The sequence below is a fragment of the Temnothorax longispinosus genome, unplaced genomic scaffold (assembly GCF_030848805.1).
Source record: "Temnothorax longispinosus isolate EJ_2023e unplaced genomic scaffold, Tlon_JGU_v1 HiC_scaffold_15, whole genome shotgun sequence".
In the NCBI taxonomy this organism is placed as follows: domain Eukaryota; kingdom Metazoa; phylum Arthropoda; class Insecta; order Hymenoptera; family Formicidae; genus Temnothorax; species Temnothorax longispinosus.
Window position 1 is genome coordinate 690,102 of NW_027269959.1, and position 14,714 is coordinate 704,815.

A 14,714-nucleotide genomic window follows, 5' to 3' on the forward strand; every position below is an offset into this window, starting at 1 on the left:
ATGGGTCAGTCCAGCTTGGATGTCAAAGAGGTTATGAAGGATCTAATCCAAAATGGAATTTTTGGAAATATCATAGCCTATGCAGGCGTGATTGAGTTCCAAAAAAGAGGACTTCCACATTTGCATTTACTTGCAATGTTGAGTGATGAAGATAAGCCTCGACTTCAAGAAGTCATTGACATGATGGTATGGGCTGAAATTCCTGACGAAGAAAGATATCCAGAACTTAATGCAAAAGTTCTGAAGCACATGATTCATGGTCCGTGTGGCAACCAATCTCAGAGATATCCTTGCACTGGTGACGATGGAAAATGCTCAAAAGGCTTTCCAAAAGAGTTTCGAGACGAAACAAATGCTAATGTGAATGGATATCCCATGTATCAACGAAGGAATACTGGGAAAAAATACATTGTCAAAGGCAAAGAAATTGACAATCGATGGGTGGTGCCATATTCGACATATTTAATCATGAAATATGATCGGCACATCAATTTGGAAATATGCTCATCAGTGAAGAGCGTAAAATACTTATATAAGTATATTCACAAAGGATTTGACTGTGCCGCAATTGAAGTGCAAACGCGAGATGGCACAAAGCTCATTACAGTAATAGATGAAGTTAACTCATTCCTGGATGCAAGATATGTTAGTGCTCCAGAAGCAATGTGGAGACTGAATGGATACGATCTATTCATGAAGTCTTACACAGTAATAAGACTGGCAGTCCATTTGCCTAATCGTCAAATGGTTTATTTCAGAGCGGGAAATGAAGAGCAAGCTGCTCAAAGAGAGCTCACCCGAGATACTACGCTGACTGCATGGTTAAAATTAAACCAATCTGATGAAAATGCAATGCATTTTCTTTATACAGATATTCCTTCTCAATACATTTATGAAAAGAAAGAAACTAAGTGGAAGCCACGCAAAAAAGGTGTTAATAAAGTAATTACAAGGCTTTACACAGTGAGCATCAAAGATACTGAGAGATTTTATCTCCGCCTTCTTCTTCTCCATGTGGCAGGAGCTAAATGTTTTGAGAATCTGAGAACTGTCAATGGCGTTCTTTATGAGACGTTCAAGGATGCGGCAATTGCAAAGAATTTGGTAGAAGCTGATGATCTTTGGGAAAAAACAATGGAAGAAGCGACGGGATCCCATATGCCTGCACAGCTTCGAGAGCTATTTACTTATATTTGCATCTTTGGAACTCCAACTGATGTACCAACTCTTTGGAATAAATACAAAGAACACATGATTGAAGACTTTGTACACAGCAATGTTGTCAATCTTGAAAATATGGCTTTAAATCACATACAAGAAATTCTGAGGAATAATGGAAGTAGTTGTGAAAATTTTCAATTGCCAAATCCAAATCCAGTGATTATTTACGTAACAGAATATAATGTAGATGAGAAAAGAAAACGTGGTGACTATTTATTATCGACACTAAATGCTGAGCAAAAGTACGTGTACGATTTAGTTATGCGAGCAATTGATAATGAGAATAAACCACAGCGGCTATTTTGTATAGATGGGTTTGCAGGTAGTGGTAAAACCTATCTGTTTGACACATTTCTGAGTGTTATCCGAGGAAAAAACGAGGAGGTTCTTCCATGTGCATCAACTGGCATTGCTGCAACACTTCTAAAGGGAGGAAAAACCTACCACTCCCTGTTCAAGCTTACCATCCCAATTGATGATGGTGCGAAATCAAATATCAGAGGAAACTCTAAAGCTGCACGAGAACTGATATCTGCCAAACTCATCATATGGGATGAGGTGAGTATGACTGTAGAACATGCCTTAACAGCAGTTGATAAACTTCTCAGAGATTTGATGAATAAATCACAACCATTTGGAGGAAAAGTTATTCTATTTGCAGGAGATTTCAGACAAAATCTACCTATAGTGCCTCATGCACAAAAAACAACGATAATTGAGTCAACTGTAAAATATAATCCGTTATAAAGAAATGTAACTCAAGTTAAACTCCAGCAAAATATGAGAACTGGAGATGAAAGAGAATTTGCAAATTGGCTGTTGCAACTCGGAGATGGTAAATTGTCAAATACAGATGAACTACATCCTGATACAATTGAAATCCCTCATGATTTTATATCAAAAGGATCTCTTATCAGTGAGATTTTTGGTGATAAAATCACCATGGAACAAGTTCGAGATAATCATGATCGAGCGATCCTTTGTCCAAAGAATGAAGACACGTTTAAAATTAATGACGAAATCCTTTGTTGAATGGAAGGAGAAGCCAAAAAGGAATATCTCTCAATTGACTCTATTGTGAGTGATGATCCAAAAGGAGCAATTAAATTTTCCGACTGAATTTTTAAACTCTGTGACACCTTCTGGGATGCCAGTTCATCAACTCAAAATAAAAGTCGGTGCTACAATTATCCTGTTAAGGAATTTGAATACAAAGAAAGGACTATGCAATGGAATGCGGAGGTTCTAACTGGCCCTGCTAGAAGATTTATTGTTACTGATTTGAAACCTAATCTTATTTATGCGGAGGTTTTTAACTGGCCCAGCTCGAGGTCAAATTTTGTCTGTCTTTTACGGTGCAAGTCCGGCATAACCCTAGGGACCGGCCCTAGGGTATGCATTAGGCATTTTCCTCCTCCAACGAAAAAAAAAAAAAAAGGCCCAATATCTCAAAATTTACGGATATTAAAAAATTTACGATGAAAAATTGAAACTTTTTAAAAATAAAAAAAATGTATTTAAATTAAAAATTAGTAAGGATAGATTGTATTTATTGTATTTATTGTATTTATTGTATTTATTGTATTTACTGAAATGACTCTGGTTTGATTGGGTTTTTCTTGGGTTTTCCCCAATCCATGCAACAAATGTTGAACCAATTGTAAATTTCCCAAGTGACAATTAAGATATGTAAAATGTACTTTCTTAAGTAGCCAATGGGCTAAATAAATACATCAATCTCTCTCTCTCTCTCTCTCTCTCTCTCTCTCTCTCTCTCGGTCGATTCGGTCGATTATTTCCAAAAAAATTAAAAATATTAAAAAAATCGGTTTCCAGAAAATCGGTAGCAATAAACTATACACTTTATGGCACTTTCCGGGAAATTCTACCCCTATTTCATGTACCCTTGATAAAAATTCGGTCCACTAACGAATGAGTAGTTCGCGGACAGACAGACAAACAGTCGGGTTTTATATAATAGTATAGATATACTATTATCACATATCAAAAAATGAAGATAAAATAAAAAACTTAATGTTCAGTCTCCTTTATGAGATCATATGTTATTTGAAATAGTTTCTGCGCTGCATCGTCCAACATATTTCGTGGAAGTTACCTCAATCTTTGTTCAACTACGGACACAATTGCGTCCACTTCATCGTTTTGCGGAGGATCAGGCAAAGTAATTGGTGCCTGTTTATTTCTTTCACAAAAAGCATCAGCAATTCTATCAAGTGCCGAGTTAAAATTTTTTTTATTTGTGCTTTGTTTCTTATTATAGTCTGGAAAAAGACAGTATACTTAATATATAATATAGGTAATATTATATTTATATATAGTATATTATAGATAAAACATACTTTGTTGTCTATTTTCTTCACTTTGCTGTCTATTTTCTTCTGCATCTTTATCAATAGTAGTAGTCGAGTCATCAGCATCAGTTCGCAGTGACACATTTGATTTCGTTCTATTAACAGTTAAGTAATTTTTTTAAATTGTTTTATATATATATATTTTATATATATTTTTTATATAATTTATTTTCTAATTTATTAATATATATTTAATTAATTAATTTTTATTTATTTGATTAATTTTTAGTTATTTATTTCTTATTATATTAGACAATGTTAAAAGATGTAGACATTTTATTATAAGTATTCCGGAGGTACAATATAATAAAAAAATACTTACGGTTTCTGTAAGCACGAGTCGCGTAAAAATGATAAATTGTCATAGTGCTGTGTGGCAGTCAGCTGTCCACCACGACGCGCGACGGTGCGCGCGCGACGACGGCAGTAAGACGGGAGGCGCGCGGCGCGAGCAGCGGCACGGTATCGATCGGCCGGGCAGTTCAACGCGCGCCCGCTACGCGGCGCATCGCCGGTCGATTCTCTCGTAAGAAAGATTCGACATCGACCTCTATATAAGGGGCAACCCAGCGGGGTTTCTCTAGCGATCAGCTCACCAGTCAGGGTGTGCTACTACCAAGGCCCCTGACATAATCTCTTTTGGAGACGGAGCGTGCTCTTTAAGGCCTCCGTTTGATACGGAGCGAGCTCATTCCGGGCCTTCGTTTACACCTGCTTTGCAGGGCATTAACTCTCCGCGGTAAGAGTCGACAGACTCCCTGCCGTGGAAAGGTTTCCTGGGTCGTTTACGTTTACGACCCAGCTCACCGGACAACACCGAGACCAAGGCGCTGCCTTCTCCAACTCCGATTCCGACTCCGATTCCTGCACCTGGGGCCACGACGAAGGGTCTGTTCCTGATCTCCAAGGTGGATACTTTCCTCCCGTGAAAGCCACACCTCGACCGGCCAACTCAAGTACCACACATCTAACTCCAACCGGAGCACTCTGTGGTAACGCACTCACTGGCCTCGTCTACAAGAACGTCAAGACTCCTCTCCCAGCTCGGCCTCAGTGAATCTAACTATTCGGGACGAATAATACGCAACACACCGCGTTCTACACAAATCACACTCGTCCACCTATCCGTACACATCCAAGAAATAATTTACCTGTACATAGAGCATGAATAAACCTAGCGAGATTCTACCTAATTGAATGACTGGTTATTGTGGGAACCGACGCACCTTAACCTAATCCTAACCAACAAACCCCACATGCTGCCACTTGCTTTTCTTAGCAGGTCTTTCCGATCCACTTGCTAATGATTCGGTGCTGATGATTCTTCTATATGTATCATGCAATGACTTGAATTTTGCTTTTGCTTCAGTTTGTGATAGTTTTCCTAGAAAATCATTTTATTAATAGATTTATATTTAAGAGTTGCATACTGTTCTTGTAATAATTTTGTTATCGATTGAATATATACTTTGCTTACCATTCAAAGCTTCAGAGACCTTTTTCCACAATTGTGCAGTAGCTTTTCTACTACGAAGTGATAGCTCAATTTGTGGATTCCATAAAGGTTCGCATGCATGTACTTCAAAAATTAGTTGCTCTTCCAGTTCAAGCAATTTCTGTTTTTCATCGACATTCAATTTCTTTCTTAGATTTTTTCTTTTATTTGTTAATATTGATGATGAGCTTTCTTGAACTGTTAACTTGATTGTCAACTAAACTTCGTCGTAATATACTTCCATCTTCTACAAATTGTAACAAGATAAAATATTGTTAAATATTATTTTAAACAGATATATATATAATAGATATTAATTTATATTACTTTTACATACCACACACGGGATAAAAATAACAAGTATTCTCATCCATATAATATTCAGTATATCCTTCAAGGCACTTGTGTTTTGTGAAGTTATCTGCATCGCATATAATCTCACATAGTCCACATGTCATGACTGGCACCAATGTCTATAGCATTAAAAATACATTTACACTTCATAGTTATACATATATGTTTAGAAATATTGACATTTTTTCTTTTACGTTTAAAGATATAAATGGCTTTATTATTTCATTTTAAAACAAAATATTTACATAACATATATATCTATTACAAGTTATTTCAATCAAGCACAATTGTTTCAGTTAAACACTATTATAAAAATAGCTTATTTTATGTATATATACTTACTTCTTCATGTTTATCTTCCTCGAATGAATTCATCTTTGCATCTTCCACGTATTCTTTAACAATTCTTGGTTCTGTTTGCAATAACGTCTGTATTAACGTGTAAATTATGTTATAAATATGTATTAATATTATAAATAAGTATATATTATAAATATGTATTGCTTATTATTTATGTGTCGTTAACCGTCGAGTAATTTGTGGTTATGTTTTCTTCAGTATACACGACACTATCAACAGTGCATCAGCGTTTGAGCAGTAAATGCTTTGTAGTTGAACTGATTCAAACTACAAAATTGTTGGCGCTGGATTACGAGCGACAAATTTGTCGCTTCAACCGCTTGTTTTAGCGGCACGTGAAATTGCGTATTAAACCTTTTCAAATAGCATTGCAAAAAATTATCAAAACAAGTGTATAAAAGAGTTACTTTTTCGAATCGATATCGGCAACGCTGACTAAGAAAATGTACCTATTCTTATAATTATTATATAGATTATTGAACTGTCTGTTTGCAGCAAGAGCATTATTGTCAACATTTTTGCCAAAAACTGGACAATAGAAAAGGAGAAACCCTATTTATCAAACAACGTTAAAATGACATTTTCTGGTGCTAAAACCTCAAGATTATCACTCACCTTGCATTATTTTAATAATACCTAAACCTTCAATGCAAAAGTTTTCCTTCCGTCCTTTCCATGAACACAACTCTGCGCAGGAATTTGTAAAGACCTTTGTGCAAGTTCTTTGGATGTCCTCACGCGCTGTGACCTCCGATTTTCCGTACAAACGTATTCTGCAATAGAAAGATTATTACTATACTTGCAACAGTTTCAACAAAAATTGATCTCTCTTCGTGGGGTATTTAAAGAATTTACTTACGAATTGTTCTTTCACATCTGGATTTTCATGGATTTTTTTCTCGAAGGCTTCAATCTCCGCGATTGACTTTAATGGCAGAAGAGGCGTTACGAGGTTAATATTTCCTGAAAGCATAGGTCTTCCACGGTCGACTTTCTGATGAAGCTCTTGTAGTTGTACTTGAATCGACGCAAGCATCCGAATAATTATTCTTGAATATTCTACATCAGAATAAATGATAGAGAATATCTCGAAAGTATTTAAATGTTCCTTTTGTAAATGTCCAATAAGTCCAATAGGTTTTACCTTCCGAACTAAGGTCCGTTGCTTCTATGCCATCAAGGGCCTTTCTGGCAAGTGTTGCAACTTCAGAAAAATGTTTTTTCTTGCCGGTTGTTGGCGTCGCAACCGGAGTCGGAATTCTCACGTATGGGTTATCCACGTCTTCCGCTTCCTTGTCTATGTCGCATTGGTCTTGTATAGCACAGCACAAGACATTATCACTCAATTTTTGATAACCTAATATCAACAATATATATAATTCAATACAATTTTATTAGTATAACATATTTTTTAAATAAAAATTATTTTGTGACTCGTAAAAATGATATTTTTTGTACAATGCATACATTTCATATGATTTTTATGCTTTTCATCTCACTCGATTCTCTTAATTTTTTCTACTTTTCGGAAAAAGTTAATAAAAATTTGAATTTAAATGGACAATATTTATAATTAACATTGCAACTACTTACGACTTGAAACTGAAGTACCGTTGTTCTCACAGCTTAAAACAGTGTTATCCGTTTCACATGCTTCTGTCTCTTTGGGTCGCACTACCCTTGTGATGTCGTGCGACTTTGTGACCTGTTTTGATTTTGTTGCCTTTACGACATCGTGCGAGTATTCAAATCTTACCGATTCTGATGTCTCAACAGAGCTGTTTGGAATCGGTGGCAGGTCTGATAATATGTTTCGACCTGCAAATCCAGATTTGATTTTTGATGATGTTTTATTGTCACTTGTGTGTGTGTGTGTGTGCGCCGTGTGTGTGTGTGTGTGTGTGTGTGTGTGTGTGTGTGTGTGTGTGTGTGTGTGTGTGTGTGTGTGTGTGTGTGTGTGTGTGTGTGTGTGTGTGTGTGTGTGTGTGTGTGTGTGTGTGTGTGTGTGTGTGTAGACTTGATATTGTAAGACCATCACTGAGATTTCTACACAAAAATTTACAAACAGCCTCATCTTAAATAGCTCACGATGGAATGCGCAAGAGATAATACGTAAGGATTTGAAATTTATAGAGATTTCAAGTTCAATCAAATTGTAAAAAGTTCAAATTGCGAAATGGATTCAAACAGGAGAAAATACGCTATATAGACTCCCCTTGTGACATTCGAAGAATAGACGACGAGACATATAACAATCTTCAAAAAAATTGTTAAATCAGAATATATGATGGCTAGAACTTACGCGGGTTTCGTGGCTTTATCCGCTTGAAAGTTTTAGATTGATTTTCGTTTTCGGCATCTTCGGATGAGGAGCTCAAATTTCGTATGGGCATCACTTGTCTGCGTCCTTTCCCGAGTTGGTCATCATCAGTAGTTACATAATTTGCATCCTCCGCGACCTTTCGAGCCTTTTCATAAGACGCTGCAAAAAGTATTTATTATAAATAAAAATATCGCAGATGTTCCTTTATTCTATGATAAAGAAGTATACCTACTGCAATATTTTTCGATGGTTACAGGCAACTTATCCCACGACTTTTTATTTGGTTTAGATCTTTTTGCTATTAGCGTACTGGCGTTTTTGCAATGTACCGGCCACCAACATAACGATTCTTCGACATTTGTTTCAAGCCAATTAGATGGTACCTCGAAAACTTCGTTGTCTCCTTTGAATATTACGACTGCATACGCCATGTCTACCACTAACCGTAAGTGAAAACGAGGTAATTTCAAAATGGATCAAGAGGGAATAGAACAAGAGGGAATGAGATTGCAGGAAGGGATTTGAAAAATACGAGGAATGATCTTTTTTATTGAATTGGATTCTAAATGTCAATAATTATATTGCCGTAAAGGGATCACTACACTCGAGGTGGTTTTTTCAGGATTTTGTAATTTCAAGCACTTTCTCTGTATTTGCGATGCTAACAATGTAATCCGTTCAGATATAAATCTTTCATTAATCAGGTAGATGCTTCTGAGAATTGCACGGCACTAAAAAAAGTGATCTCGTGTTGCTATACTTATTACCTCTTACGTAAAGAACGTTATTATCGCTGAAAATTTTTGTTATGATAAAAATCGAATCATTATTCAATTGGCAACAATTCTCATAATCTTCTGTTGAGATGGAAAATCCATCAAACTCGAGACGTTTGATCTTCATTGCAGACCTCGAATAGTGTACGATTGGATACAATTTGCGATATTGAGTTTGAATAGGTAGAGCATTTTCTTCTGTTATACGATTCACGATTTGATGTAATGGTCTTTGCGAATTCTTAACCTGTTTCTTTATTGCCTGCAAACAGTTTTCGAATTTAAACGCGCTGAATTTATCTAAGCAGCCAAATCGGAGTTACATCAGAAGCAAGGTGCACGAGATTATGTACATTATACGTAATGTATTCCGGACCATACAATTCTCCGTAATGCGAAACAAACCAGCACAACAGAGATCGAGCATAATCATTCATAACCAAACACAGTTTAGGATCAGATAAAATACGGATTGCTACGCTCAATGAAAGAAAATGATTATATAAATCTTTCCGCAAAACTGATTTTAAAACCACAGGGCCGGTGTAAAGAAGAAATTGACGCAGCTCAGTATATAGCCTTCCATCTATCGATATCGTTAAGACTTCTCGGTTTTCTGCAAAATTCTTTAGTTATGAAGCATTTCATTAACTGTATAATTCTTGATGCAACCTGCAGCTGTTCGTTAGTAAGTCGAACATTTTTAGTGCCTTTAACCCAGAACTGAATAAGACGTTTGATAACCCCCAAGCATACAAGATGCATATAATCTAAAACAACTTGAGAAACCATACCTATATTTAAATTTAATAAATCTGAATAACCCACATGATGTTCAGGCTGTTGTTGATATTGAAAGGAATGATCGGTTCTTAATTCGTTATCTATGTCAGGAAAAGTAATGCGATGGCCCACTACATCTCCTTCTTGAATACATTTAGAGCATCCAAAGTATCCATTGTGACCTTTCGTATATGTGAGAAACGACTTTGCAGGTGCATCGCAAACAATTGCCTTGATAATTACACAACACTTATGACCATCAATATCAAGGCCGTTTTCAAGAATTTCATGTCATGTCAATAATAAATTCTTTCAGATAAATATTAGCGTCAGCAGGTTTCTTGTCACCATAGTATATGCCAGCAACGATAGGCTCCGTGTAAAAATCAGTTTCGATTGATACTAAAATTGGCCAAAATTGAGCTCGCGAACTTTTAAACAGAGGTAAACCGTCACAGTTTATATTTATTTCTATTTTATAGGGGATAACTTGAAAGTACTTTGCAATCGAACGTTTCAGTCCACCTGTTAGTCCGAAAGGCACGCAATAGCCATCATTCATTGGCTGAATCTTGTACGACACATTTTGAGATGTTTTCATAAAAATTCGAACATTTATTGGTAAATCAGAATGACCATACAAAGAAAGAATTTTCAACAATGCATTTACGTTTCTGTGTGGCACATTATTTTGTACAGTCCAGTAGCGTAATTGATCCGCTAAACTCATATCGACACTATTTGGAATGTCATAGTTAGTTTCGACGAAGGACTCATTACTAGAGTCACTTGACGAATATTGGTAAACTTCGAAATGTATGGGACTTTCCGCTTCCGCTATACGATTTGTCTCAATATCATCAGCATCGTCCGTGTGAATACAGACATTGCTTTGAGTTATAGGAGTATCAAAATCCGTGGAAGAAACTGATAACTGATCGTTATTGTGTATCTCATTGGCAATTGAATAATTAAGTGGACTGACACGATCGATGTGGCAATTATGAGATAAAGGTGTTGTATCTGATGTAACCCGAAAAGCAGATGGCTGATTGTGACTGTCATGTACCGTGCGATTTGTGCATTGAGCAATTGGTTTTTTCTACATTTAGATAACGAGGAAATATCTTTTGACATTTTTGAAAACAGTAAAAAATACTTAGTAATACTATTACGTTTACTACTACTTTTACTACAGTAAAAAATACTTGATATCATAAATTTAAACTTATAATGGATAGAAAGGTAGTGCAGATGTACATAATATTGAGGATTTTAAGTTCAATTACAGTTGGAAAATCTGTAAGATTAAGAGAAATAAAAAATGATAATAGTTTCAAATATTAACAGTTTTCTCTGTAATTTGCCTTTAGTTACACTACTATTATGACAATAATAGAAAGCATTTATTGGTATTATTACACAGTAAAAAACAATTTGTATTTGTGTTAAAATTTTTCTGTGTAGAAAGTTTTGTGTTAAATTTCTGACACAGTTGTATGTTAATTTAACATATTGTTGTTGTGTTATCTAACTTTTCTATGTTAAATTAATATTAACCATTTTTAAGAGTTAAAATAACACAATTTATGTGTAAGTGCGTTAATACTTGGTTATATATTTTATATGTTAAAGTGACCAGATAAATTGTGTTATCTTCCTTTTTATAACAGTTAAGCGGAGAGCACAGACTTTTGCATAACGCATAATGCGTAAGCATAAGAAAATTGATTGGTCCATATGTAAAAGTCTGTGCTTCTGATAATTACAGTGAAATTACTCACTTTGATGTTGTTACGGTCGCCACTTCGTTTTATTGCGATTACGCTTTCAGGCTCGGTAGACTTCCGGATGTCTTGTGTAACTTCCTTCTTCTTCCTCAGCTTTATCGTACTTCCGCTGCGATACACGTTGTTGTCGACGACAAATTTTTACGAGCTTACAAGTCCGCGTATAACGTACGCGCCTCGTAGAAATAGTAGAGACACACGCGCGCGACGCACGCACACACGCACGCACGCACTCGCGAGGAGGCCAAGCCGCGCGCGCTGTACTCTTTTTCCGGCTCTCGTTTTCCTGCCCGCTCTCCACTTTCGGCTCGGCTCGGCTCCTCGTCGCCGGGAAGTCAACGTGCCATGTGTCGAGCCACGATCACGTCAGCGAGTAGCGGCCCTTCACTGTCGAACCACGCGGGAAACGTCCGGAGGCGACGACGACGACGACGGACGACGACGGCGAGCCAAGAGTCGCGGGTGGGGTAGAATACTTTTCCTTCTCGTCGGATGTTGAACACTGTTGAACGATTCGTACACGGGTGACACGATGTTAACCCGGCAAAGATTGAGAAAGGAAAAACCTCGTTTCCCTCCAAAATCTCGCCAACCTTAACTTTCGCGATTGCGCGGCGCGCGGATAGTAATATCACCACGCGCTAGGAAGTTTTATGATGCGCTACGAGCGCGGGTCATTCAAATCACTCTATTATTATGCAGTTTCTATGTTTTATTCTGAAAATGCGCAAATTGTTTATTATCGCTGTTATCGACTTACTATTAATTTTATCATGTTTCTAGACTCTAAATTCCGGATGATAAATTAGAAAATGTTTAATTTTATTAATATTAACAATTTTGCGTATTTAGCGCTACAACGTCAATAATATTTTAATTAACTACAAAACTGCGTAATAATGCTCACACACTCTGTTTCTCAATTATTCTATAGTTGGAATTGAACATAATTAAGTAAATTATTAATTATAAATTATGTATTTTGTAAATTATAATTTTTGCCTTAAGGCGAACTAAAAAGCAGGCTTTTGCACAATATTAAACCTATTTCAAACAAAATATATATATTTAGAAACAATTGAAAATTTATAATGAAAAGCGCAGACCATTATTAGCTCTAGCAAAATAAAACGATACAGGGTTTAAAAGCCCGGGCACATAAAAAAACGTGAGCAGTAAGCAAATCAACAGTCTTATATTGTATATGTTATTCCGTTACACCCCATTAATATTACCAGAATATTACTAGTTATACTAACATTGATACAAGCGTGTTACGTAACAATTACACAATTTTTGTTACATAACTGTAACGCCAAAAAGATGTATAACAGTTATACGGTTACGGTTACGAAAGGTACTTTATTTACCCCAAAGGGGCCTTAAAGGGCGTTTTTGAGGAACGTACCCAAACCTTTACAAACGCGGCGTTTTGTAGGGACGTACCCAACCCTGTACAACTCAAAATAAACTTACAAATACCCCGTTCCTGACGGCCTCACATCAAGATAACATAGGCAAAACATAAAAATTATAACGTGTATAAATCCTAACCTTCACAATCTTAAGCATAACCTTACCAATATATTGCCTCCCTACCCATCAGCAGTTTATCCTCCATTTTCTTTACAATATCCTCTTCTGTCAACTCCCCTTTTTTCTCGATTTCCTCCTCTTTCCTTTCCCTTCTCATTTCCCTTTCCTTTCCTTCTTTGATTCTTTCTTCCACCGACTTGTCTTCGTCTATTTTTACTTTTATCCTACTTCCTTTCTTCTTGCTTCCAATACTCTCCATTTATCCTCCTCACTTCTCAGCTTTCCTCTTCGCCTCTTTATTTCTTCCGCCATTCACTCCTCTCCTCTAAAGTTCCTTTGTTTTCATTCCATCTCAACTCTTTGTTGTCCACCCACATCTTCTGGTAACCAATTGTCGTTTTCTTTCCCGCCTCTTTTTCTTCTTTTGCTCTCCTTCTTATTTCCTTCTGTATATGTCTTTCCATCTTGGTGAGGTCGTCGTCCAAAAAGCTGTCATATTTTTTCCCTAACTCCCTCCTCGTTCTCATTATCTCCTTTTTGGCCTTCCAGTTCCTGCACTTCAGCATTGTCATTTTATTATCTCCGTATCCTATTTTCTGCACTTCCTCGATGACCACTTCTGTTTTATTTATTTCTCCTATCATCTTCTCGATCTTCTCCTTCCTTTCTGTTTCGTTTCTTCCCGTCGCTTCTTTCACAATTATATTGCTTCTCCTTTTTCTTCTCTCCGCCATTTCCAAATTTTTTTCTATCTCTTTCCATTTCTCTATTACTACTTCTCCCTCCTTTCCCTCTCTTCCATTCAAGCCCGTTTTTTCAACCTTTTCCTCCAGACTTTCTCTATCGAGTTTCTTTGCTTTCCCCATTCCTCCTCCCTCCTTTTAAATTCCTCCTTCAACCCTTTTATTATATCTTGTATCTCCTCTTTATCTTTTTTTCTTTCCTTTTCCTGCTCCTCCATTTTCCTTAGAATTTCTTTCAACATTTCCTCCGCCGTTATGCTCTTTTTCCCTTCTCCACCTTTTTTAATCTTTGCCGGCGGCGATCTGTTCATCTTCTTTAGCTCGTTAAATTTTTCCCGTATATCTTCTTCTAATTTCGCTGTTAATTTCTCCTCGATTTCTTCTCTTTCATTTCTCTGCATACCAGCTACTAGAGAGCCTGCGCTCCCTCTTCTCATGTCTAGCCCCTCCGTTTTCGTTGGCCTGCTCACTGTCACTTTTTCCTGTTCTGCCTCCATCTGCCACCTTTGCAGCCCTCTTTCCCCTAGCTCTTGTCCACTATGCGTTAACCAGCTTTTCCTATCCTTTCCAATATCCCTAGCCTGCCTCTTTCACCATCCTGTTCTCCTTCTATATTCCGCGTGTTCCCTGTCTGTGGCCGTTTTTCTCACAATGCCTTCCCTCTCTTCACTTCACATACTCTCAGCTCGTCCTATTTTCACTCACGGTTTTAGCACCCTTTTTCTCCTCTATTCTGTCCTTTCCCGACTTCCCTCCACTTTCTCGCAAACTCTCGCTCCTCCACTTTCTCCTCCCTCTCGAGCTTCTCCTTCAGACCTCTCCTATGCCCTCCTAATCAGCCACAATTCACTCGCCTAACCCTCACGTGCCACACTGTATTGTCCCGGAACCGAAAATCGTATAACAGTTATATTACCTGCATATAACAAATGTTAAATTGCATGTTACTTTCATGTTATGT

General features: G+C 37.0%; 1 protein-coding gene and 1 pseudogene across 1 annotated transcript; one reads left to right on the forward strand and one right to left on the reverse strand.

Moving 5' to 3' along the window:
- Window positions 1–1,968, forward strand: LOC139823668 (uncharacterized). The gene has a single exon (XM_071796184.1). It carries the CDS (start codon window positions 1–3, stop codon window positions 1,966–1,968), a length of 1,968 nt encoding a protein of 655 aa, XP_071652285.1.
- Window positions 1,969–8,821: 6,853 nt separating this feature from the next.
- LOC139823669 (uncharacterized) lies at window positions 8,822–13,269 on the reverse strand (annotated as a pseudogene).
- Between the last annotated feature and the right edge of the window lie 1,445 nt (window positions 13,270–14,714).

What these genes read in the sequence shown, in the direction of transcription:
- LOC139823668 (XM_071796184.1), top strand. Translation starts at nt 1, where the DNA reads ATGGGTCAGTCCAGCTTGGATGTCAAAGAGGTTATGAAGGATCTAATC.